This window comes from Melospiza georgiana, chromosome 6, assembly GCF_028018845.1.
Source record: "Melospiza georgiana isolate bMelGeo1 chromosome 6, bMelGeo1.pri, whole genome shotgun sequence".
Lineage (NCBI taxonomy): Eukaryota > Metazoa > Chordata > Aves > Passeriformes > Passerellidae > Melospiza > Melospiza georgiana.
The window spans coordinates 52,226,142-52,250,859 of NC_080435.1; the positions used below are offsets into that span (position 1 = coordinate 52,226,142).

A 24,718-nucleotide genomic window follows, 5' to 3' on the forward strand; every position below is an offset into this window, starting at 1 on the left:
CAACACTGCAGGCCTTCACATCACCAAAGGATTAGTGTGTAATCTACAGAAACCATGGTGCCAAGTTTCTGGACGCATCTGCTCCCACATTTAGCCCCTGGATTCTTCCAATGTACAGGAGTCCATGATTTGTCTAATATGAAAAAAAAAAAAGCTAAAAAGAAAAAAGAAGCAAAGAGAAGACAATAATGCTTGAGGTTTATCTGTCATGCTAAGGTGGAGAAGCAATCTGAGTGGCACTGTTTTTTCATTTACTTTCTTTCTTAATAGCATCTTCTCATTTTTGTCTGTAGGTCCAGCTGCCCAGCGCCAGATCCAGAATGGTCCATCCCCAGATGAGATGGAAGCACAGAGAAGGTGAGTTAATCAGCTGTGGCACAGTCCTAGTTTGAATCTTGGATGAACATGCAGTCCTTGTTCACCAGTAGGCACTGCTCTTTTCACTTGTACATATTTTAAGCTGGTTCTGAATGTTTTCTAATTATTGTTAATGATTCTGTAATGACTGTTAAAGGGTGAAGTGAGCCAAAGTTCACACTTTAGGTAAACTCTTTGCTAGGTAGGTACTCAGGAGTCTTCCTGCCTCCAAAAACTATAAGGAAAGTGAAGGGGAACTCATTTCCTGCACCTTTATGGATAACTGTGAAGGATCTGAGATTTAGTAGGGATTTACCCATGGCTGGGTCAGCAGTGAGGATATTTCACCTGAGATTTACTTTGGGATAGCAGAGATAGCAGAAAGGTCAGAGAGCCTGTGTCCGATATCACACAGGGCAGGAGATATTGCCTCTCCACTGCCTTCCTGAAAAACCTCATCCAGCTCTCCCCTTAACCAGTAGAAGTCACTCATTCTGCATGTGTAATTCAGGCCTCCAGTTTGGATGTCTGTTCTGTACACTTAAAATGTGAGCAGCTTAACTATGTTAGAATCAAAAAAAAAAAAATATTCTTTTTTGTTTAGAGAGGTAAAAGCCCTTTGGGTAGGTATTATTTGACTGCTACAGGGCACATGGCCCTAGGAAAGCTCCTTTTGCTCCACTGGAGTGGAATGAGATGTGCCAGTAGATGCAGTTAGATATTACAGCATCTGCACTGGAGGACTTTCAGCTTTAATTATGCTGATGCATTCTTTAAGCACAGAGCAGCCCAATTTTAAGCCTAGGGGTTTTTTAATAAGCAGGAAGGAAATTAAGTTATGGTTTCTACCCTGAAAATTTTTCCGTTTAAAAGGTTTTTTTAGAGATATTTGCACAAATGTTTAAAGAATATTCTTCTTAAGTCAGAGTGTAATTTGTCTTCTCTTGTACTTTTCTCCTTGTATACTCCTTAAGTAACCTTGCGCCAATCCCAGGCTTTATTTAGTTCAACTGGAATAAACTTGACTTCCTAAGACTTTAAGAACTTCTCCTTTTAGCATGTGTGGGAGGGTGCATGTGGCACCTATAAACTGCTTCTGACCAAAGGCAGAAAGGGCTGGTATGAGCCACAGTGACTCCAATGGCAGTGGCTAACCCTGCTTGGGATTTCTGCACCCTGCACCTCAATCTGTTCTGCAGCAGCTCTAATGATTTGGGGGTGTTTCACCCATATTTCTTTCCTGTTCTGTCAGACTGGAATATTCCAGGTTGGTTCTCTAGATAAACCTAGGATTTCCTCCAGGTTTAATCAGGAAAATGTGTGTATCAAGTTGTTCTTCATCATCAAATTTTGCTAATAAATGCCAAGCTAAGGTAGGGGACAGTATGCTCAGGAAATTCTTAGTACATGTGTTAACAATTGAAATTTTAGCAGTGCAGGTGATGCTGTTGCATCCATAATAATCAAGAAAGAGTTAGGGTATGTATTGAAGTAAAGATTTCTATTTATTTGGTTTAAAGTGTCGTAGCTTAAATGGCACCAGTTGAATCAACCAGCTAAGACTTTCTCAAAAGTCATTCACCTTTGCACGTATGATCATTTTCTCAGAAACCTGCAATATTCTAGAAATTGCATGGATTGCATGTTCTGAACATAAAACCACTTTAGGATTGATCCCCCCATAGCAAAATAATGTATTTTCCTTTACCATATATTGAACTAGGTATGAAACACAGAAAATTTGTTTTGCAAATTAAAATAGTCTTTATTTTCCACATTGGACTATTTTTTATTTTAAAAGCTTCTATTGGTATATAAATAAGACAGAATTGCTTAGCATTGCAGACTCTGGAAGGTACAAGTAAAGATGTAACAGGGAGGTGTCTTAAAATACTGTGCAAGGAGTCAAAATAGAAATGCTGCTTAGAGCTGAGCTTGCTTTACTGTACAAAGTAAAGCAAGTTGAGAAAAGGGAAAACTGCACAGTGAAGACTGGTCTAAAGATAAACGAAATTAATTAGGGCCAATTCGACCTAGAAACTGTGGAGGAAAATAGTAATAAACTTCATTACCAAACGCTATGGCAGGCTGAATTCAGAGTCGTGCTTTAATATGGTTGAAATCCGTAGTCCATGTCCCTGCACTCGCCGAGGAGCCCGGCAGGCAGGCGGGTTTTCAGCTGCCGGGTGTTTGGAGGAGCGCAGGGAGGGTGGGTTTGTGGCAGGGCCGGGGCCGTCCCTCCCGGCAGGAGCAGTGCAGCGAGCAAGAGCAGGCTCTGCTGATGGGCCCCTGGAACTGCACATCCCCGCAGAGCTGTCCCGGCCCTCCCTGCCGGGGAGGCTCCGCACACAGCGGGGCTGGAGGAGCAGCGGTGCCCAGCTGGGATGGGCTCTGCAGGGGGAGCACAGCCGTGCTGGGGCTGCCAGCTGGACCGGCAGTGCCAAAACAGGCTTGGATGTGCACCTGGAGAACAGGGGCTTTGTGCAGTCAGCACCAGGACACAGATGAAGCTTTGCTATATTTCCATCCTGATATGCTAGTATTCTACAAGTGCTTTGGGCTCCTGATCCATCAAAGATTCTGGACTGTGTCATTTTGAATATTTCCTTCTCTGGAGATATTCAAAAGCTGTCTGGACAGAATCCTGGGGACTGTGTCCTCCAGGGGATCCTTATTGAGCAGGGAGGTTCGACCACATGGCCTCCAGTCCTCCCTTCCCACCTTATCCAATGTGTAATTCTGTGATTTTGTGTGGGATGCCCCTTACTCTTTCCTTGCAATGCTCACACACTTCAGGTTAACAGAATGCACGTTTGCTGTGCTCTGCTGTGCATTGGGCACTGCCCATTCCTTGTGCAGAGCCCTGAGGAGTTATTTTAAATGGATCAACCAGCCCCTGCAGTGTCCAGTGCATGCAGGGCCATGTCCTGGGTGTTTCCCAGTGTGTGAACTGGCACTGCTGTGGCCAGGGCGAGTGAAATCAGCCCCAGCTCCATCTCACGGGGTCAGCTCTCTCTCCAGACACACAGTGCTTCTCAGGCTATAAAGCTTCTTCTCGAAATGATAAGGAATACCTAATCACCAGGGTTTTTTCCTTTCTGTTTTAGACAAGTGATGGAGCAACAGCAACAGCGCCAGGAATCCCTGGAAAGAAGAACCTCTACCACAGGCACGTATCAAACCTAGCAGACACAGTCTGCCCTCCCTGACTGTCTCCTCTTGCTGCTGGTGGGGTTTGTGGGGTGCTGTACAAAAGCTAGACTGCTGAAAGGGGTTATAGTTACAGTTACATGTTAAAGATTAGATTTCCAGCTAGAGACATACATGCATTTGGGCATGGTTGTGTTGTTGGGTAGGGGCTCAGGTCTGAGGCGTGCAGGTGGAGCTGGGCAGGTTTTGCACTTGGCAAAACTTGTACAGCTGAGGGGCATTTTAGGTGTACCAAGGGGGCCTGGCCATGCTTCTTCCACACCCTGAGGAGAGCAGGAAGCACAGCCAGCACCAGGGTGACTCTGTGTTTCCAGAGGATGTCAGCACAAAGGGATTGATGTGCTGGATGTGCTCAGGCACTCCACATTGCTCTGCAGCACAAAACAAATTACAGCACAGAGGAAGATGCAGCTCTAGATGCTCTTCACTGGGGATTTTATGATCATGAAGTCTTCTTTGAACTTAATGGAAAAAGTATATATATTTAATGAGCTTATAAAAATCTTCTATAGCATATTAAGTTGCACTAAACTGAGAGAAGAGATGGCAGGAATAGTTTATAGCTACAAAGTATGGCTTTTCCTCCTTGAAAGGAGGCAGAGCAAGCAAGCCAACATGGCCATCTTGTGTTTGGGCTTTGGATTTGGGCAAGTTTTTTCAGTTTATCTGGCCACAAAAGGGAAATGTTTTTCCTCAGCTGTTAAACCTTTTGACTAGAAACCAGCTCAGACACACACACACACATGTCTTTGGTGACAGAAAGAGTTGGACTCTTGTTTCAGCAGAGGTTAGTGTGCTGTTCTGTATAGGGAACTTAGGCAAAATCCTGCCTTGGCATCCACAAGGAATGGGACATGGGGGCTGCTGGCTGTTCCCTCTGTGCCTGCAGGGTGGCCACCTCTGTGTTCAGCCTGTCCCTGGTGCAGAGGTGATGCTCGTGATCCTGACTCAGATTCACGTGGGGTTTGGAGGAGCCTCGCTGGCACCAGAGCATGCAGCCCATCCCGTGCTGCCAGGGTTCTGCTCTGCACACCCCTCCAGTTCTGCTGAGGGCTGGAAATCCCCAAGCTGGTGCCTGCACCATCTCCTCTTGGCTTTGTTTGAGTTTCTGTTTGCGTTTACTTCACGGTTCCTTTTCCTCCGTTCCACTTTGCCTTGGTTTCGTTCCTTCCTGCGTACCCACCTTATTCTTTTGTCTTTTCTGTTCTTTTAGTTTCCACCCTCCAACCAAGCCTATGCTCTCCCCCCTCTCATCCCCAGTCTCCTCCTCCTGCCTCTGGTCCCTGCACTGCTCCTGCCCCTGGTGTTGTGCTGCCGCCCCTAGCTCAGGCCAGCGCTGTCTCTTCAGCACCCGCTGTCCCCGAGCCCGCTGCTGCTCAGTCCCCGTTCCTGGCCCAGGGGAGAGCCAGAGAGCCCCCGCAGTTCCTGCACAGGCACTCGGCCTCCGAGCTGCCAGCAGCCCCAGGCTCCTCCCCTCCTCCCTGCCCAAATGGCAGGGCTGTCATGCCAGGCATCAGGAGAACCTCGCTGTCTCCACCGCCTCTCCATCCTCCCCCCTTTCCCTCTCACCAGCCTCTCAGGGGCTCCTCTCTTTCCTGCTCTTCTCAGTCTTCTTCTCCCTCTGCCACAAATGCACCATCTCTGCAGAGGAGTGATGTCCCGCAGCCTCGTGGTCCCACCATCCTGCCCGTGATTCCTGTCCCACCTGACAGGGTCAAGGCGCCCACAGATAAAGCAGGGTGGGAGACCTCAGCAAATGCACCCCTGAACGGCCATCCTGAGCAACAAATTGCTTTAGGCCCCCCTGGAGCCCCGGTGAAAAGTGTGGATGGGTGCTTGTTCCCACACCTAGGAGCTGCACCCTGCTCCCCGCTGCCCACCATCGCCAGCCCCCCCAGCTCCTCCGGCCAGGCTCCCTCCCCATCCTCCCATTTGCCATCTTGTCCTGCCCAGCCGTGGTGCCAGCCCGTGTCACACTGTCTTCCATTGCCTCCCCCTCACGCTGCTGTGTCTGAGGTGGCTTTGCCCAGGAGGACCCCTCCTTACATGACATCATCAGCCATTGCCCTCTTGAGTAAGTACTGACTTTGAATGAGTTGTGACATGTGTAAAGCCCCAGCTGTCACCTGTTCAAAAAGCCTGGTTGGCACTGCCCCTGACCAGAAGAACAAGGGCTGAGAGACCCAAAGCTGCTCCTGCTGCTGTATGTGATTTCTGAAACTGGGGTGGAAAAATATCAAAATCACTCCAGACTAGTCCAGGAACCAGGCAAAAAGTAAGAATTACAGAACCAGAACCCTGTAGCTGGGTTGTTGCAATGCATATTCCTACGGTATTATCCCAGACTGAGATTTTTGTCATTCAGCAGAGTCAAATTGTTTCAAAGACCTTCATATAGAACCTATTTTCAGCTGGGCCAAACATAGCAGATGGGCTCTTCTGAAGCTGGAGGCCAGGTCTGTGGTAGGTTTCTCATCTGTGTAGGAATATTGGTAGAAGTTGTGATTTTTACTCTTTTTGTTAAGTGGTATTTCTGTTACAAGTGAAATATAGAGCATGAATTTTGATTAAGACAGCCAGAATTCCCTGTGGTTGTGCAATTTATTTAATTCAGGAAACTCTGTTTTTGGTATGTATAGTTAAGCTATGTTCTTGCATGTATAGTTGTGGGCTTGTCACTGTAACTATTCCAACAAACCTTTCTCATTGAAGGCAGATCAAGGGCTGGGCTTTGGGTTTGGCCACTTTGAATATGGTCTTGATTTCTCATGCCTATCTAAAATGAAGCCTGTGGAGTGAGAACAATTTGCAAGCAATGCAATTTGCAATTCAGAGCATATGTTTTGTGACTTGGATCTATTTAGATTTATAACCACATATAATGCTAAAGTGGTGTGCCTGGAAAAGGAGGAAAACTAAGACATTTCCTTTTACTTTCTGCTAAAAGTATTACTGTAACCACTGGAGGCTCAGTCCTTCAGCTGATGCAAGTCCTTGAAATCCACTTAGTTCAATACAGTTATTTTAAACTCACATCACTCCATTATTTTGACTCAGTTCAATTTTTGCCTGAGGCTGCCCTCTAATTAGGTGGGTGTAGTTTTGCAATTACAATTAAATGTACCCACAATGAATTACTAACTATTATGTTCATGAACGAAAGAGGGCTTGAAATGTTTAAAGTATTTCTAACAGCAGCTATGGTTCATTTCAAGAATGGAATTGGGAGTGTGAAATAATGGCAGAAGTAACCACAGAAATCAGGCAATATTATAAGAAAAACTAGATAAGAAGAACAACAAGCTGTTAATGTTAAATATGGTTTCCAAATATTTCTCAGACAAAACCCACCTGTCTTTCAAAGTAACACAGAACAGCTGAAGCTGTGAATACATACCTAGAGCAGCCTGTTCTGACAGTGTGCATGGTGAAATACCCTTGGGGAGGTGTTATTTTTTCAGCTGACCTGTTACAGACAGGTGAAACACTGCAATGGAGTTACCACCATCAGCCCATCCAACGGGCTGCTGCTGAGAGGAGCTTTGCAGAACCTCAGGGTACTTGGAGCTGGAGTCTGCAACTGGCTGAGGCCACACGCCTTGTGCATGACAGAAGGGAGGATGTGTCACTAGCCCACAATTCTCCTGAAAAACTGATGCCAACCAAAGTCCATGCAGTTTATTATCTCCATATAGAAAGCTGTGGGAGAAGGAGAAGAATGTGCCACTAAGGAACTGGAAGCAGTGTCTGTGTTCTGATTCTGACACAGAATGAAACATTAGCCCAGCCAGGGAGGAGAGGAGGGAAAAGACTGCCAGTGACAGGGTCTCTCAGGAGCACACGACTGTAGCTGGCTGACCATTGATACAAGCACCTCTTCACATGCTTGGTGCTCCCTTGCATCAGCCCCTTGTCCTGGAGTCAGGCCACGGCATTGGGAGTGGGACGTGACCTTGTCTACGGGCTGGAGGGGATCGTGCTTCACACCTAATTCCTGTTCTCTGCATTTCAGGCCCAGCACTTCCTCCTGGCCACCCCAGCGGTGCTGCTGTGATCCCTGCTTCATCTGGGGGGCCCCCACCTCCGCCACCGCCCCCGGTCCCTCCGCCGCCCATGGGAGCTGCGCCGCCGCCTCCGCCGCCGCTGCCGGTGGGCGCGGGCCAGGGCGCCGAAGATGGGTCAGTGTCAGGGCTCGCAGCAGCTCTGGCTGGTGCCAAACTGAGGAGAGTCCAGCGGGTAAGGAGGTGCCACTGGGACCCCCCCAATGGGCTCTGCTCTGCTGCAGGACAGCCTGGCACAGCTCGGTGTCATGGTCTGCAAACACACAGTGAGACGTGGTGGAACGTGCTTCAGCCGACCATAGGGTGAACCTCTAAATGGGATTTTGCAGTGCAAATGAAGCTGAGCAGGAAATGCTGGGTAGAGTTTGCTCTCTTCAGAACATAGGAGTTAGCAAATGGCTGTGACTTCTCACATTGCCAGGGTTTCACTACTTCCACATAGTCCACCACTGTACTATGCATTAGTGTTTTCACTTGTTTTAAGTGGTTAAAACTACACTATACTTACAGAAAAAAACAGTGTAGCCTGTTGAGGTCTGGTCAGTAGCTATCTACTTAGGTAAGGGTTGCTTAACCATGCATAAAAATAATTATGAACAAGCAGCACTGTGGGTTTTTTAATAATTTCCCCATATATTTGCATCATCCAGATCTGTCTTGGTTTCAGTAATATTCCTGTGGGTCTTCCTCCCAAGGCAGAACACATCCTATCTCTGGTTTCGGGCCGTGATTGTGATTGCTGTTCCTAACACTTGGGAAAACTAATCATTAAGGGTGTGGCTGTAAAGCAAGCCTTTCATTAATTCCAATCTTGATTTCTCTCTTAAGCCAGAAGATGGTTCAGGAGGGTCCAGCCCCAGTGGGGTCTCTAAGAGCGATGCCAATCGGACAAGTAGCGGAGGAGGCGGAGGAGGACTAATGGAAGAAATGAATAAATTACTGGCAAAAAGGTTTGTACTTACACCTCTAGTAAGCCCCGTGAGATCTGCAGCAATTTGTGGAACAAGGCACTGTCATTTTTGTGGTTAGCAGTGGGTGTTTCCTTGCGATTTGACAGGTCCTGCAGATGTTGGTCACCAGTATTGCCCAACTTCTAATGCGAAAGGTGTTGCATTGGAAAATAGGCTGCCTTTCCCAAGTGTTAGATGCTATATTTTTAGGTCTAAGTTTTTTAAACTTGCAAATAGTGAAGGAAAAGGATGAATAAAATCATGAAGGGTAGGTGAAGCTATAGGGTGCACAGAGATGGAGCTTTTAAATAATGTTGTCTTAGTATAAAGACAGTTCTCAGCTCAAAAGGTCTGATTTCAACTTTCCTCCATGTCCAGTTCATTTCAGAAGCAATTCTGAACATAGGCTGTGGATTCTTTGAAAATCCTTGTTAAATCCTTTGAAAAGTACTAAATAAATACACAGCACTAAAAAGTTCCCTGCAGTATAAAATAGCAAATGGATAATTTTCTTTCTTTTCAGAACTAAAATAGCTTGACAGCTCTTAATAAATTTTAGGGGTTCTTGGCCTGCTCTATAATCAAGAATGACCTTCCCTAACTGGAAGTTGTCTACAGGCAAAGTAAGGTTTGGTGATGCTGGGGTAACTAGCTCTGTTCAAGCAAGCAAGCTGGATGGGCATCTCATGTGTTTGGACATAGAAATTCAGCACTTTGTGTGGTCCTGGTCTAAAATGTACTCCAGTACAGCTTTTGGCAGTAGGATCTTGTGTCTTCAGGTATTTAGAGTGGAATTTCCCTGGTATCTTGACAAAAGCACTTGCACTGCCATAAGCATTGTGCTACCTCTACTCTGAAAATAACTGAGCTCCAAATCCTTTCCCAGGGACCTGATAGCAACAGAGTTATCCCCTAAATTTTGCTTCACAAAGCCTTGGAGGTACCTGGAAATACACAAGTGCCATTCAAGGGTGCAGTCTGGGCACATGCTGTTCAGCTGATACTGAGAGGATTTCCTTTGGCTGCAAATTCCTTTTTATGTGTGATGACATAGGGAAAGGAAGAACCTGGCACTGTGTTTCAGATTGCCTACTATTACCAGAAGGTAAAAAAAAATATTAGTTTGGTTTTAAATTGAGCATTTTCAGTACAGAAATCAGAGTTATGAGCATGGGATCTCAGGGGCCCTTCTCTGAGCAGTAAACCCCATGCTCAGAAACAGGGAATATGTCTAATGCTCAGTAAGTAATGGAGGATAACATTTCTGGGAGCTCAGATGCTATAAAGTACCACTGTCTAGATTCAGTGGGCCCTGTGAGAGCAGCCCTTTGCTTCAAGACTAAAGTGCAAACAGAATAATGAACCCACAGACCGTCACTCCCAGCCCAGTTAAGTTTCTTGCAAGACATAAATCTAACACTGGTCTCTCACCCTGGCAAATATTTCCCTCACTTAGATTTATAATAATTACAACTTCTTTTTGTTAGAAAAATCAAGTAAATATTAGAGAAAGACAAAAAAAAATACTGATTTAGTGAAATTATTAATGCAATTAAATGTATGAAAATAATTCCCACAGAGCACTATGTCCTACAGATACATACTGCTCAGTTTGTTCAGTTTTTTGTCAAATTTTAATCAAATCCTCCAAGTTGTGTATCCAGTGAGGCCTTTCTTAGTGCTTCCTGAGATATTTTTTTTTCCTGAGTTGAATTTTGTTCACTTCAGAACCAAGACTAAATGAAAAACCTGTCAGATTGGTGTTTAAAAAACATTTGCTAAGGGAAGTGTTCACAGGTGGATAAGGGTAAAGTTCAGCACAACCAAAGTCCACGTGGAGACTTGAGCTGCAGTTCCCCTAATGGTCTAAAATGGGAAATTGGATTTCTAGGGCCTCAGCACCTGGCCCACTGGAGTAATGTTTATTTAAGGGCTTAAATAGGGCTTAAAAATCAAGAATTTGGTTTTCTTTTCATCATCCAGTTTGTCTAATACCTAAGAAGTTTTATCATGTATTTTTCTAAAATAAACAACCAACATCTTTGTTTACTGTCATGTCCAGTTTCCCAGTGGATGAATTGCAGCTCTTTGCCACTTACTCCTCAGAGAGTTTTGGCCCTCCTTGGGAAGCAGAAATGAGTGTGGTTCTCAGGTCCTCACTCAGCTTCTGCAGGCAGCACCAACACTGCTGATCCTGGACTACAGGGCTCAGGAGCTCTGCTGCCTTTGAAGTGATTTTTAGACAAAAATGATCTCCTGTTGTTCACCAAAGGCACTTGGAAACCAGGTGGATGGGCTGGTTTCCTGATTCCTGGTCTCAGCCAGAGCTTTCCCACCTGGAGGGAAGAAGGGGTCTTGGCTGAGCAGAAATGGTGCCCAATCTCTCCCAGTGAGAGTGAACCTGGCTTGAAGGGCTTTTTGGACAGTTTCCCCATCATGTGGGAGCACTGCTCGAGCCCTTTCTCTGTGCAGGATCAGGGATGTGAGATGTAGGACAGGTGACAAAGTGACACTGGAGCTGGCTGCCAGCAGTGTCATCACTGCAATTCCCACCTGAGCCTCCTGCTGTGGCAGGGCTGGTCCTCAGAAGCCCCTGAAAAGGGCTGAGTTGTTCCTCCTGCATAGGACCCAGGATTTCCTGAATCCTTGAGAGATGCCATCCTTTTCTCACCCGGTTTCATACTCAGCTTTGCTTCCTCCCTCTGTTTCATCACGTTTCTTTATGCTCCACACCCTGCATTCCTCTCTTAAACACCACCTCATAATTTTGCCCCTCTCCCTGAGCTGTATCACTGGGATCTGAATTCTTCACCTCCACCCCAGCCCTACACAACCAAACACATCCAGCCATTGTTATATTCCCTGAGATGAGCTAAAGAAATGGTAACTTCCACCCAAGCCTGAATCTTGTCTTCCTGTGAGGGTTGTTTCTAGAGGGTTGACTGTCCTATCTCCTTTTCTTTGCAAAGGAGGAAAGCAGCGTCACAGTCAGACAAGCCAGCTGACAAGAAGGAAGAGGAAAGCCAAAATGTAAGTAAGACACTCCTCCCTGCTGTGCTCTTGCAGATTCCTTGTAAGCCAAAGCCCTGTGCTCATTCACTGTCTGGCAGGCAATAACTGCAGTGCTGATCCAGGGATAGATGTGCACATTCAATCCAAAGCCAAATGTAACTGCTCCCACCTTTCCTGGGAACAGCACCCTACAAACAAGAGCAGCTGTTTTATTAATATTTCATTCACTGTCCAAATCAGGTTAATGAGCTCTATTTCATAGTCTAATCCCAGTGTTGTAGGGATCAATTATTGCTCTGTAAGAAGGTGCACTGAACCTTCTGGCAAGTTAACTTGAGATAAAGTTCATGTTTCTTATTTTATATTTGAGGCTTGAGCTAAGCTGAAGTAGACCATCAGCCCTGCATCTAAATTTAGGTTGCCAGCCTCCATGCAAAGCAAGAATCAGCTCCCTTCAGACCCTAGAGTGCACAGAGAACGTGCCTGGTGGAAGAAGGGAAAATGATGTATTAGCCATTAAATCATGGTCAAAATATGTGACCATGATAGGTACACTAAACTGAGATAGAACTTGGACAGCTTTGGGGAACTTTGATTTCCACAAAGTGGAACATTTCTCTTCCACAAAAGCAATTATACAAGTGGTTTTATTTGACTCGGTCTGTAGACTGAACTTGATGCAACAACTCTGAGTCCAGCATGCAGATGAAAACACTTTTCTACCTGTTGAACTGGTAAAGTGTGGAAGATCTTTTCTGTTTTAGGAGAGGGCAGGACTTGCACTGTGTCCTTTCCAGTGTGGTGCTTTTCCAGGCTGCTGCTCACTCAGAATTGCTGTTGCTAGCCAGTAGCCTTGTGAAGGCTTTCTGCCACAGCTGCAAGGTCTGAATAGAGCATTCGGTGTGCCTCATATCTCCTGTGGAAAGATGTTCTCTCCAAAGACAAAGCTGTTAAGTAGGAAGTCCATTAAAACAATCTAGGTCTTGCCCCAAGCCTAAAGGTTTGTAGGAAGAGCAGGGATAAGCACTTTTCACTGTTCAGGGAGAAAAGCAGCTATTTTCTGCATGTTGTCCAAGGCATACTTCAAGCACGGAATTTGCCCGTTGAACCCTGTGTGCAACCATTGCTCTTAATCTTGCCCCAAAGCTGGTTTTGAACCATGCACTTGGAGATGAAAGGCACCATTTAGCTTCTACCCTGCCAGCCTCTGCTTTCTGTCCCTTATTCTCTCTTGCTGAAAGTCTACATTAGTTTATATTATTACTGCGTCTGAGTGGGTCGCTGCTGGTGAGAGAGAGACGGGAATCTTGTTTCTTGATCAGAAGGCTGGATTTATTGATATATAATATATAATACATTATAACTATACTAAATAGAATAAAGAGAGAAGTTTGCAGAGCTGCTCAAGCTAGGCTAAGAATAGAAAGAATCTATAACAAAGTTGTGTCCAAGGACTCAGTTCCCTAGCTTGCACTTTGTGATTGGCCCTTAATTATAAACAAGAAGCATGAGCCAATCAAGGTGCATCCCATTACATTCCCCAGCAGCTGATAACAATTGTTTACATTATCTTCTGAGGCCTCTGCCCTCCAGAAGACACAGAAATCTGAAAGAAAGGATTTCTGTGAAGAAATGTCTGTGACATTATATCACCAATCAAACTTTTTAATAGCACCAATCTGTTTACAAAAGTGTTTTAGAGAGCATCTGTTTAATTCGTATCTTGAGTATATTTCATGTTCTTTCAAACTGGGTGCAATTCCATTTTACAGTGCAGAGCTGATGCTTTACCTGAGTATGTTTTGAGGGTTGCTAGATAATACTGTCATGCCAAATATATGGATGAATGGTTTATGATCTGTCACATATAAATCCAAGATAAAAGAGTCCAAATCTCTGATGAAGTGTTTAGTCTTCTACTTAAGAGGAGTACTGATTGATTAAGTTACATTCTGTTAATACCTGACTTCCTCTCTCTGGTACTGCTGGCTGTCTTGGGGTGACAGACTGGGATGTAGCAACAGTTCCTTTAGGTGGCTCAGTTTCCACATCTCAGAGAGTTTCTAAATTTGGGAAGTGGATGGTTTGTATTTAGGCAACAGCACTTTAGAGTGGTTTCACCTGATTTGGTATATAGAGATAAGAGTGGTTGAGTGTAATCACGAAAAGGTGTCCACATTAACTAAAATAAAAAAGTATGTATTTTTCCATCCAGTGTGAGAAAGTTAAAGTTTAAATGGCCTTGAGCCCATACCTTGGCACCAGTGCCTGTTGGACAGGGAGGAAACTTGCTTTTGTACCACATGTGCTGCAGCTGCCTCCAGAGTAGAAGAGGACTCTGCACTTCATCCCTAAAACTCAGTAATGTCCTGTTTTTCTCTTTGTAGGATGATGCTAGCACCTCTCCTTCAACCAGTACACGAGGCTCTGCCCAGCAGCAGCAAAATTCATCAGGTATTAATTAAGTTGAACTATTGGCATTGTAGTTGTCTTCTTAATCTAGTCTTTTCCACCACCTCTAGACTCTGGATTAATTGTCCTACTTCTGAGTGCAGAAACTAACTGTAACTCACAGAAAAATTACCAAACACCTGTGGTTTTAAAAACTATATTCAGCAAGAATTTATGACTTTTATATGTTTCACAGTCAAGAAAATTGCAAGACAGTTTAATTAGACATATAGCTGCGGATCTGTATCTTCAACATTACACACCTAAATATTTTAGGAGAAAAAAGCTGGATTATTTTACTTTTTGAAGTGTAGATGTCCTGATCTGTACAGTTGGGGTTTGGATGTCAAACTGCTATTTAGTTTGTTGCAATAAGGCTGATCCTGAGAGTTCCCAGATTAAATTGTTTTTCCTAAAATTAATTAAAATAACTGTATCTGAGTAGATGAGCTGCAAGCACTCACATTCATCCCTGCATCAGTCTTGGCTTACATGCATACTGAGAGTCTCTCCCAGGGGAATGACTATTTAACCATTCCAGCTTCCTTTTGGAACAAAGCCATGACCTGTGTGCTTTGCAAGGGAAGGGGAGGAAGCCAGGAGAAAGGTGTATGTAAATGAGATCTAGAGATTTCCTGGGAGTGCCTGTAATCTTTTCAGGACCTCACAGAGGAGCAAATTCTTGTATATAAAGTTGTCAAATCTCTTCAACAGTTTATTTTAGGAGACTGGGATGATATGAAGTGCTTTCAGCAACAAGTGTTATGTAGTACAGCTTTTTGGGAATATTCTGTGTGTTAGAAGTGCACACAACATTAAATAAATTCTCTGTGGAGATTTGCATAGTGGGCTCTAACTGCCTTTTTTTACATACACCCACATTTTCTGCCAACTATGCAGACAGAAAACCTAAGACTTCTTAATATAAAATATAAATAAATATTGTACTGAATAAAGTAAGCCTTGCAGCAATTAGCCTGTATTTCCTAATAGAAATTATTTATGCTCTTCCTCCTGCTGTTCCAGTTCCATTTCTTTTTAGTATTGTTTAACTATGTGGTCCCTAATTAAAGGGATCACTAAGCAGATTTTTGCTAATGCTTTCCCAATAATGTAGGCAAATGCACTCATTCAGCAGTCTCATTTTCCTGGTTCTTCTCCTAAGTCCCTTATCCTCACTGAAAGAAAGCAACGGTATAAGACAGTCCACTTCAGGATATTTTTATTTTTAGAGCAAAAATAATAAATTACCTTTTCATGTTTGTTTTTCAGACTCTGGGAAGAAGCCATGGGAAAGGAGCAATTCTGTTGAGAAGCCTGTATCTTCATTACTTTCTAGGTGAGCTGCATGGGGTGTCCCAGGCGGGATGCTCATGCTGTCCCCGTGGCACGCGCACGACTCATGTCTCGTTTCATTCCATTGCTGTAGAAATCCATCAGTGGTGAAGAGCTGTGAAGCTAAGAGCCCCACACAATCCCACGTGTCTTCTAGGTACTGGCTAACTGCCTGGCTTCTTACTGTCTTGGCTTGTCCTTTGGCTCATCCCATCATTCAGCACTAGTGTTCGTCTTCTGCCGCGTCTTTTGCTCATTCTCGTGCAATCTGCTTTGTCTGTCTCTGCACCAAGTGTGAAGGTGTCATGGCAGAGCTTTGTTCCATGGAAGCAGCCCCCTGCTCCCTTGGGCATTATAGATGTTAATCATGCTGGAACCAGCACTTAAACCATCCATGTGTGTGTGTGAGTCAGGGACACGGGTCTGGCAGTGCTGTGCCATGTGGAAATCACATTTTGGACCATCTCTCTACAGCAGGTTCATGGTGACCCTGCCAATAGGTGAAGCTTTCATTGCTCAACCTCTGCAGAAATTAAAAAGCAAAAGCAGAAATGATCTGAAGAGCTTGCAGCTGGGATAAGGGAAGTTATTCTTCTACCCATGCAACCGCAGTGGGTGCATAAGAAAGGAGAGTGAAACTTGGTAATACAATCAAGATGTAAAAAGGCCCCACCCCCCACCACAGACAGATCTTTCAGACACATGGGGTACAGAAACCAGCAGGTGTTAAAAGCCAAGAAACCTAATAGTTTGAATGGCCAAGCTTCAGGATCAGCACCCAAGTTTTTAATCACAGAGATTAGGTTTGATGTTGGACAGCTAGAGAGACTTGCTTCCCTTGCTGGTCCAGGAGCACCCAGTGTTACTGGACACTGAGATGGATGGATAAGCTGGATAAGGAGGTAGAACGCAGGCTTACAAATGTTCAGTATTTACTGCAAAGAGATGTCACTTATTTTACATTGTTAGGCATACGACAGTGCTGATAGTCTGGAGAGAGGCAAGTTGCCAATGGCAACTATCTGCACATACTTGCTGCTTTGTTTAAAATGCTGTAACATGTTCTGCCCAAACATTCAGAGGGATGCATCAGTGTTACTGTAGCAAAATATAGATTTGCCATCTCTCCTAAAACCAGTGAAACATATTGGTTCTAGGAAATACATGAGCTTCAAATGGATGGAAAAAGACCATTCTTCCTCCTTGGAAATGGGAATGAAACATGGGCTATTTAAAGCAGTCATCACATTTCAGTAGCTATCTTTTGTAATGGCATTGCATCCCAGGAGGAGGAGTTCAGTGGGGAAAAATGGTTTCCTAATTTAGCACCTGGAGTAGTGCTCAGTAGTAGTAGTTCTTGCTTGAAAGACTTCTGTGGGGGAAGCAGGGCAGGTTTCTAAAGCTCTCCATGGTGACCTGTTTCCATTCCTCATCAGTTTGATGGCATTTGGATCTTTCATAACTCCTTTAGCTGTGAGATGGTAGGACACATATTAAGATTTCCCAAGGAAGGGTTACAAGACCAAACAGCCTTCAGGAGCAGCAGCATCTCCACCAGCCCCCAGTCTGGGCTTAAAGATGATGGCAAAGTTATTTGAAGCCTTTGTAGAGCATAGTTAGTTTTTTAAATGTTTTAGAGTTACTGATTAAAACAGAAAGGCAAATGGCTTCTAGTTCCTTAATTTATTTTATCAGATGTCATCATGGCTCAGCCCACTGACTAATACCATGCAGAAAGACTGATAACACTCAGGTGCACTAGCCATTAAGGCCAGACTGGTTTTGTTTCTGAGTCAATAAAAAATGGCTGTGATACATGACACTATCAACAAGCCACACTTGACTCACTGAAGTCTTCCAAGGAAAGGATTAGTGGGTTATTATTTTCCCAATAATATTTTTCTAAGCTGTAACCTACTATTACTTTAGCACCCAGTGAAAGCCTAGGTTGCCAGGACAGAGCTGCTGTACAGAAAAGGGACTGTGAGGGAAAACCAGACATGTAGCTTGCAAATTGCAAATGCTGTAATAAAACACAGTGTTCAATGGGCTTTATCCCCTCAGCATTTTCTAATCTGAAATCACTGAGATTCCCAACACAAAAAAAAAAAAAAAAATGCACAGCATCTTTGAGGGTCAGGTTGTGCATACAGGAGCAGTGCTGCTCTCTGGCTGCCAAATATTCCTGAGCAGCACTTGTACACAGGTTCTCCTGCTCTGGGGTGGATTTCATCCACACCATCAGGTGGGTGCAGCGTAGCACACACTGCAAGAAACTGACTGGCTTTTTTATGCTTTTCTTCCATTTCTCAAGGATGAAGCCAGTGAGCAGCAGCAATGATGTGGCTATGGATGCCTTAGATTTTGATCGGATGAAACAGGTGAGTGAAGATGTCATTGGCACTTTTAGAGGTTTGGCAAGCTACCCATTTTCCCCCATGCATGCGCTGTACGAGCAAAACGGCTGTTCAGTCTTCTGATTTCCTCTACAACCAGGTGCCTAGGGAAGGGCTAGCTGGTGAGCAGCAAGAGAGCACAATCTCACTGCTATTCCATCCTTATGCCTGCACAGAAATGTGCAAGTAAATATGCCAGCATCCTCTGCATCCGTGCCTGGGAGTGCAGACGTAGCTGTTAGCAGTGCTAGGCTCTGAGCAGCAATGGAGGTGGGGGACAAGCACAACCATGTTAAACTTGCATTTTCTTCCACCAGTTAGAAGGAAATTCTGAGCAGCTGACTTGTGTTTTGTCTCATCAGGAAATATTGGAGGAAGTTGTAAGAGAGTTACACAAAGTGAAAGAGGAGATAATTGATGGTAAGAAAGAGAAAAATTATTATTTTTCTCATCTTTATGACTAATTTTCCATAGATAAGATGATAGGAACTGCAGAGAGTTCCCTGGTGTTTTCAGACTTCTCTGAACAGCTCTGATTTATACACACATTTGAAGAACAAGCATCCACCTTATCTGAGCTCTGACCATAACACTGCACTTACATCCTTTATTATGCTGTTGATGAGCATTTTTGCCACCAGCTATGAGAAATTTGCTGGCTGGTGTTTCTCACAGGTTGGGAGGGTGAGAAAGGGCCTGCCTGTAGCCCATGGCACATCAATTTATCACAATCAGCAAGCGTGAAATTCACTTGTAACTTGCCGGCCACACAGGTCCGGGATGAGGAGGGGACAAAAGAAGCTAACTGAAAATCCTTCCCAAAAATCTTCTGTAGTTTCCTATGCTTGAGGAGTTCTTTTGGACCTTCACTCAATTACAGCTTTCCAAATAGCCACATATTGTTATAATACATTGAAAGTACAGCAGCTGTACCAAATGTCTCAGTACTTTTTTATAAATTCCTCTGCAGTTTACAACTGAAGGTATTTTTCAGGGCCATTATTAAAGTGCACAGCAAAATTCCCATTTGAAGGCCACATTAGGGCATAGGAAGATGCATGTCCACACCCTGCACTCCCCACCTTAGCTTCACAGGGAAGGGGAGAAAGAGGAGACTGTAAAACAGCTAAAATCCATTCCCTGTGCCCTTGCCCTAGATGTGTGTGCTCACAAAGCTCCGAGGCAGTTTGCAGTTGGAGAGCCCCTTGTCCATACGCTACTGTCCCAGCAGCTTGGCCCTCAGAGCCTCCCTAGTTCATTCCAGTGCAAAACAAGGCATCCACATACACCACAGACGCACCTTCTCACTGTAGTTCTGCAGTTTGCAAGCCAGCAGCTGACTGCTTACCCTTACTCATCCTTTTACCCTCCACTCATCCTTTTAGCGGCGCGTACTTTTGCAGCCTCTGCGCTGAGCGATGTCCATCCCGCTGGCTGTACCACTGTGCACTAACTCTCTGCTTTGGTTTTCCAGCCATACGGCAGGAGTTGAGTAGAATCAGTACAACATAATGATTGCAAAGCATTTGGACGGTACTAAGAATGCTAGGAAGATTGGATCATTTCTAAGTGTACCAAGGTCATGCAAGATGGTGGGAGAGGACACCGGCACTGTCTTTGTTCTTACACCCTTTTTATTAGCAGACTCAGCACACTTTGAAGCTTGCTGCTGCCTTGGATTCGCTTCATTTTACAAGTCTTAATCTAAAGATTATTAAATTTTAAATTTCTGGATTTTTTAGATTTCATCTGACACTGCACATTGGATTTGTCAGCCTTTTTTGTATTTTGTATTTGCTTATTTAAATGTATTACCTTTCTTTTTAGTAGTAGATAAGAACACACGTGAACCATTTGCTTTTGATAGATGACTTCAAAGTAATTTTACTAGTAGTCTGCAATGTAAATGAAGATCCTTTGCCAACAGAAATGTATTGAGGCATCACCAGAAGAAAGAGACATGTTAGTTGTCAGCCAACAAGTTCTTTGTCTCAGAGTTATCACAATATTAAAAAATGGTACGTCAGTGCATCACAGTATCTGTGTTCATATTGGTAATAAACTGTTAATTGTCCACACGGCCCTGCCTTTCTTTGTTTCATTTGTCCCTTCAGTTCCTGCACTTCTGTGTCACTTGGTAAAAGGAAGGATATTGAGACTCACTGTGGGGTGGCAGCTCTGTCTCCTGTGGCTGATGCCTTCTCCTACAGGCAGACGTGGCCCTCACCTGTGTGGTGAGCACCATGTCCTGCAGGCAGGCTGCCCCCACCTCAGGAATATTTTGCCAAAGCAAGTGAAGGACAGTGGCTTGAGGCTCTTCTCAGGCCACCACATCTCCTGCTGTCACTGAAAAATACACAGGTCCCATCATCTGTGCTCCTGCAGATTAGCAGTAATAAAAGGGAAGTGTTTGTTCATGCAGAGCAAGGCTAACAAAGGTATTGGGTGGATGCAAACTGAAATCCCAGGCACAGCACTACTGACTAGGGACTTAAGGGGAGTCATTTGTTAATGGTGTGCAGGTCCTGTGCTTTACTGGTACAGGACACTGAACACTTAACAGTGCATAGCCAGTCATATCATCCAAGGCACGAAATTGTTTCCTTTACAGCCATTCTTCCCACCAGAGTGATGCCTTGTCAAGGCTGACCTAGAACAGAGGCTAAACAGAGTTAAAGAATAAAGTAGGTATTTATTAAAAGGCCTCAATGGATACACCCTTGGGCAGCACAAGAGCCCGGCCAGGGCTACACCCAAGATGAACCTAAAATGGTCCCAAAAATGGATGACCGGTCATGAGGTCTCTCACTTTTATAAGTTCTGGTCCATTTGCATAGTGGAGTTAATTGTCCAGTTAGAGCTTTAGGTTATGAAGTCCCATCCTTTTTGTTTTTCTCTCTTCAGTCCATGTTGTTTATGCTCTTGGACCTGAAATTTGGATTGGTTGTCCTTGGTCCCCAGCTAGAGAAGGAATTGTTTTGTCTCCCTATTCTGTAAAGAGAGCTTACTATCCCTTAATATGAAGCTCAGAACTACACACTAAAGCAGTACAGAATCTGAAAAATATAAAAGCTAAAACCTGAGGCATTGAGAGCAATCTTGGGGATTTCTGCTTGACTTAGTCTGGTGCAAGCTTTGCATGGCAGTCTTCTTGATACCATATTCTGGTAACCCTGTGCAAAAGCCAAGGGATTGGAGTTCCACTATTGAAATCTGACAAGTATTTTCCAAGTTCCCTTCATTTCTTCAGGCTTCCGTAGAGATTTTATTTTAAAAGCCAGGCCCTGAGGATTGGTTTTGGGAGCAGAGCCTGATGCAGCAGCCCAGGAGAGACTGTGATTGTCCCATTGCTGGTGGAGCAGGCAGGAGACCCAGCAGAGGAGGCAGCAAGGGTCCTGTTTGGCAGTCAGCTGTAAAATGTTACCTGTTTTGTTTTGGGGTGTTCTTCAGCACTCTTCAAAGCAATCCAAATGCCTTTTACAAATGAGTCTTTTTCAAAGTCTGGTTATACTGTAGGTTAAGTATGGGAGAAATGGGAGAAATCTGAGTTTAATGCAACAGTGAGCTCCAGACTGAGACTAATGTTTGTTAGCTGTTTAATGCCAGCTGAAGGCAAGAGAGAGGTTAAATAGCAAGATAAAGATTTCCACATGGGAGCTAAAGCAAGCAGACACTGATGTGTACCACATTGCAACACCCCAGGACCACAAGAAGGAGCCATCCCAGTATGAGCAACCCAGGCAAGCATCAGTAACAGGAGAGATTAGAATGCTCTGTTGCATAAATCTCTTACAGTAGCTCATGCATTTCCTAATTATAAACCCATTTAATGGCATACCTGATAATGGCAAGCACTCTTCAAACCTGCTGCTTTTCAAGATCACATCTGTTTTGTGAAACTGTCCCATGATCCTGATTAAGGTTCTGGAGGTTGGTGCTTGGCATGGTTCATGTTTTTCCTTGGAATGTGGCATTCTGCCTAAGGTCAGGAATAACTATGTTGTACAGCCTGGATATGGCATGCCCCTGTGTTAACATCAGCCAGCTGCTGTAAATGGGATTTTCTTACTTTCTTCAATTACCTTTGCAGGCCTCTTATAATTACAACATAATAAGCTGAAGTTTGAACAAGGACACTTAATATTGGGGGCAAAGTGTTTGGGGTGGAAGGTGGAATTTGCAGGTGAGCAGTCCTGGCATCACTGTGCCAATTCCCAGCCTTCAGCCCCAGTGACAAGGATGTGCAAGGTGGCTTATTTCCAGTAGTGGCACTACCAGAGGATTCTCTCCTCCCAGCCAGTAATTCAGTTTGCCAGCTGTCTCTGCAGAAAAGGGTATCCTTTCATCCTGGGCTTGTGGAGCCACTGCAACAGGACAGGCCACAGGCATCTTACACAGCAGAAATCTAAGGGGACATCACTCTATCACTCTCCAATGCTTCCTATCACACAGCACCTGCCACAGCCTTAGTGTGCCCAAACAATCAAGGAGATCTGGATCAATTTTTAAGCAAAAAGAATAAAACTTTACATAGCTCTAACACACTTTTAACTCAGACCCATATGCCCTGTGGTTATTGAAAAAACTCCTCCTGCCAACATTACTGGCAGTAGCAAAACAAGTGCCCATGGAGAGGACAGGATCACAGCCTTCTCCAGCAGCATCCCAAATGCTGAGCCTCAGCTCACACTGCACACCTGCAGGCACTGCAGCCTTCCAGCCAATTCCTGCTGGGATGGACAGTGCTGAGCAGGAGGAATGTGGGGCTGCCCAGGCTAAGCAAGCTGGGACCATGATGGAAATACTGATGGGAGGCAGGTGAAGAAGCAGCTGAGTTTTGGTTGGCTCACTTACACCAGAGCCTCTGTGTCAGGCTAGGTTAGTAGTCCACAGCAAATGGGTGACCAGATCATGAAAGCTGAGGTAAGGGAACTGCAGCACAAGGTCACTCATAAAAGAGGATAAGGACAGCAGTCATATTGAGGAAGTTAGCATAATCTTTATTGTGGTTTATATATTAACTTATTAAGTTGGACAAGAGAGTTGAGGAACAACTGCTAAAGACACAGGAAATTGAATATGTGATCAGAGTGCCAGCAACTCTGAAGTAAATTAATAAAAATCTGAAATTCCCTGACATGAGCACTGATACAGCAGCACCTCTTCTTTTGGGAGAAAAGCAGCTTTAATAATTCAGATATAATGTCTTAAGTATGTTCATCACTGAGGGATCAGTAAAGGCTGAAGTGCTGGGAGAAGCCTCATTCTTTGCTCTTCTTATCCAAAAGCACAAAACAGTGTTAGTGAATAAACTGCTGTTCAGCCCCTGTGTTACAAAGGATCTGCTGAGCAAGCCTGGGTATTTATTTACCCAACTGCCAAAATCACATGGGTGAGAAAAATGGAGAATGGGGAAATGAAGGAGGAACCCAAATGGCTGCAGGTTAGTTCAGCTGCCCAGTGAACAGACAGACTGGCTCCCTGGATCCAGTGCTGCTGAAGGAAGGAACAAAATCGTGTTCAGTGAGGAAATCAGACTTGCCAGGTCTAATACTCTGAGGGACCAATGACGCTGCACAATAATCTTTTTCTTTGTTGCAGCCACGGATTTCCAGAAGAAAAAACCCAAACTGTTAGAGGGCTACAGGGCAATTATATATAAATTATAATTTCTCTCTTTTAACCGCTTTGTAAGGACAGAAATAATTTGCCAGCTTTCCATGGTAGAGGAAATTTACTAGATGGCATTTGAATTCCTGACTCCCAAGATATTGTGCTGCTTGTAGAAAGGTTATGTTGATTTAGGTTTTGGATGATACAGAATTCTTGAGGATAGCCAGGAGTTTATAATTGGAGAGGACAAGCAGGAAGATTTTAGTATGCCAGTGGGTGGAAATGAGAGATGAAGGTTAATGTCAATAGCACCAAGAAAGAGATACAGAGAAACGACTCCATCTCCATGTTCCAGGTACATGCCCTTAACACCACCAGAGGCAATTTTGCATAGCTGGACTATCATGTGCTTCCCAAATGTCAAGTTGTGCCCCTTGAATGATAGAGGAAAAGAATTCCCATTATTCTGAAAGCAGCTAGGAACAAATACCACCACAAAGATGAAGACAGCTCCATGTCTCCACTGACACGTACTCCTAATTCCCATGCCCAGAAAGGGGTGTAATATAGGGGAGACCAAGAAAGATGAACAGGAATGCTAATAGCTTTGGCAAGGAAAAATTAAAACTAGAACCTCTCCTTTTCCCCTTACAGTAGGGAAAAGGGTGAGATACATGAAGTTATGAATACTCTTGAAAAGGTGAGTGAGAAAGGACCACCCAGTTCCTCAGAGGCACATCCATGCTGCTGAAGTAGGTGGAACTCTAAAAAAAGGATTTTTCCTTGCCACAGTTCAGTTAGCAATAGTATTATATCCCAAGAATAGCAATTCATTCAAAAAAGGTTTAGAGAAAGCTCTAGAATAAAGATCAAACAGCATACTGAAATAATCTTACAGATGTACAAAAATATAAACATATTCCATTGCATATATAAAATTTCTGCTATTAGCAATTATCAGAAGATATTAGATTGGACAAGACATTGAGATAAAAGCATCCTTGTGTTTCCAGGGAGTATCATTTACTTCTGTGTGCCAGTCTTCCCTGCTTCCACAGTCCTGTGCACACAGAGCATCTACTCCAATCTGGCACCAAGAGAAACCAGTCCTGAACTACGCACACACACATGCTCACACATAACACACAACAAACATTCCCCCCACAAAGCTAAAACTCAGGCTTAGGCACATGTGTCCTAGGAAGTTAATTCTAAGCCTAGATCAAAGGTTCACCTAATCACAGTTCACTCTAATCTAGGTTCTGAGGGTTGCATATACAAATATCCTTAATTAAAAAGTATCGGTTGTCTAAAATTGCTTCATTTTCACACC

General features: G+C 44.2%; 1 protein-coding gene across 4 annotated transcripts in view; it reads left to right on the forward strand.

Annotated features, from left to right (window-relative positions):
* EVL (Enah/Vasp-like) overlaps window positions 1-19,850 on the forward strand; it is a 147,545-nt gene extending 127,695 nt beyond the window's left edge. For 3 of the 4 annotated variants that reach the window (XM_058027125.1, XM_058027123.1, XM_058027124.1), the window contains exons 4-14: window positions 294-357; window positions 3,465-3,526; window positions 7,580-7,803; window positions 8,457-8,578; window positions 11,548-11,608; window positions 13,978-14,044; window positions 15,314-15,380; window positions 15,471-15,533; window positions 17,691-17,757; window positions 18,135-18,192; window positions 19,247-19,850. In XM_058027125.1, the coding sequence (XP_057883108.1) occupies window positions 294-357; window positions 3,465-3,526; window positions 7,580-7,803; window positions 8,457-8,578; window positions 11,548-11,608; window positions 13,978-14,044; window positions 15,314-15,380; window positions 15,471-15,533; window positions 17,691-17,757; window positions 18,135-18,192; window positions 19,247-19,284 (893 nt within the window). In that variant the 3' untranslated portion in view covers window positions 19,285-19,850. The remainder of the gene's footprint in view (window positions 1-293; window positions 358-3,464; window positions 3,527-7,579; window positions 7,804-8,456; window positions 8,579-11,547; window positions 11,609-13,977; window positions 14,045-15,313; window positions 15,381-15,470; window positions 15,534-17,690; window positions 17,758-18,134; window positions 18,193-19,246) is intronic. The other variant, XM_058027126.1, reaches the window with a different exon arrangement.
* The last annotated feature ends 4,868 nt before the right edge of the window (window positions 19,851-24,718 follow it).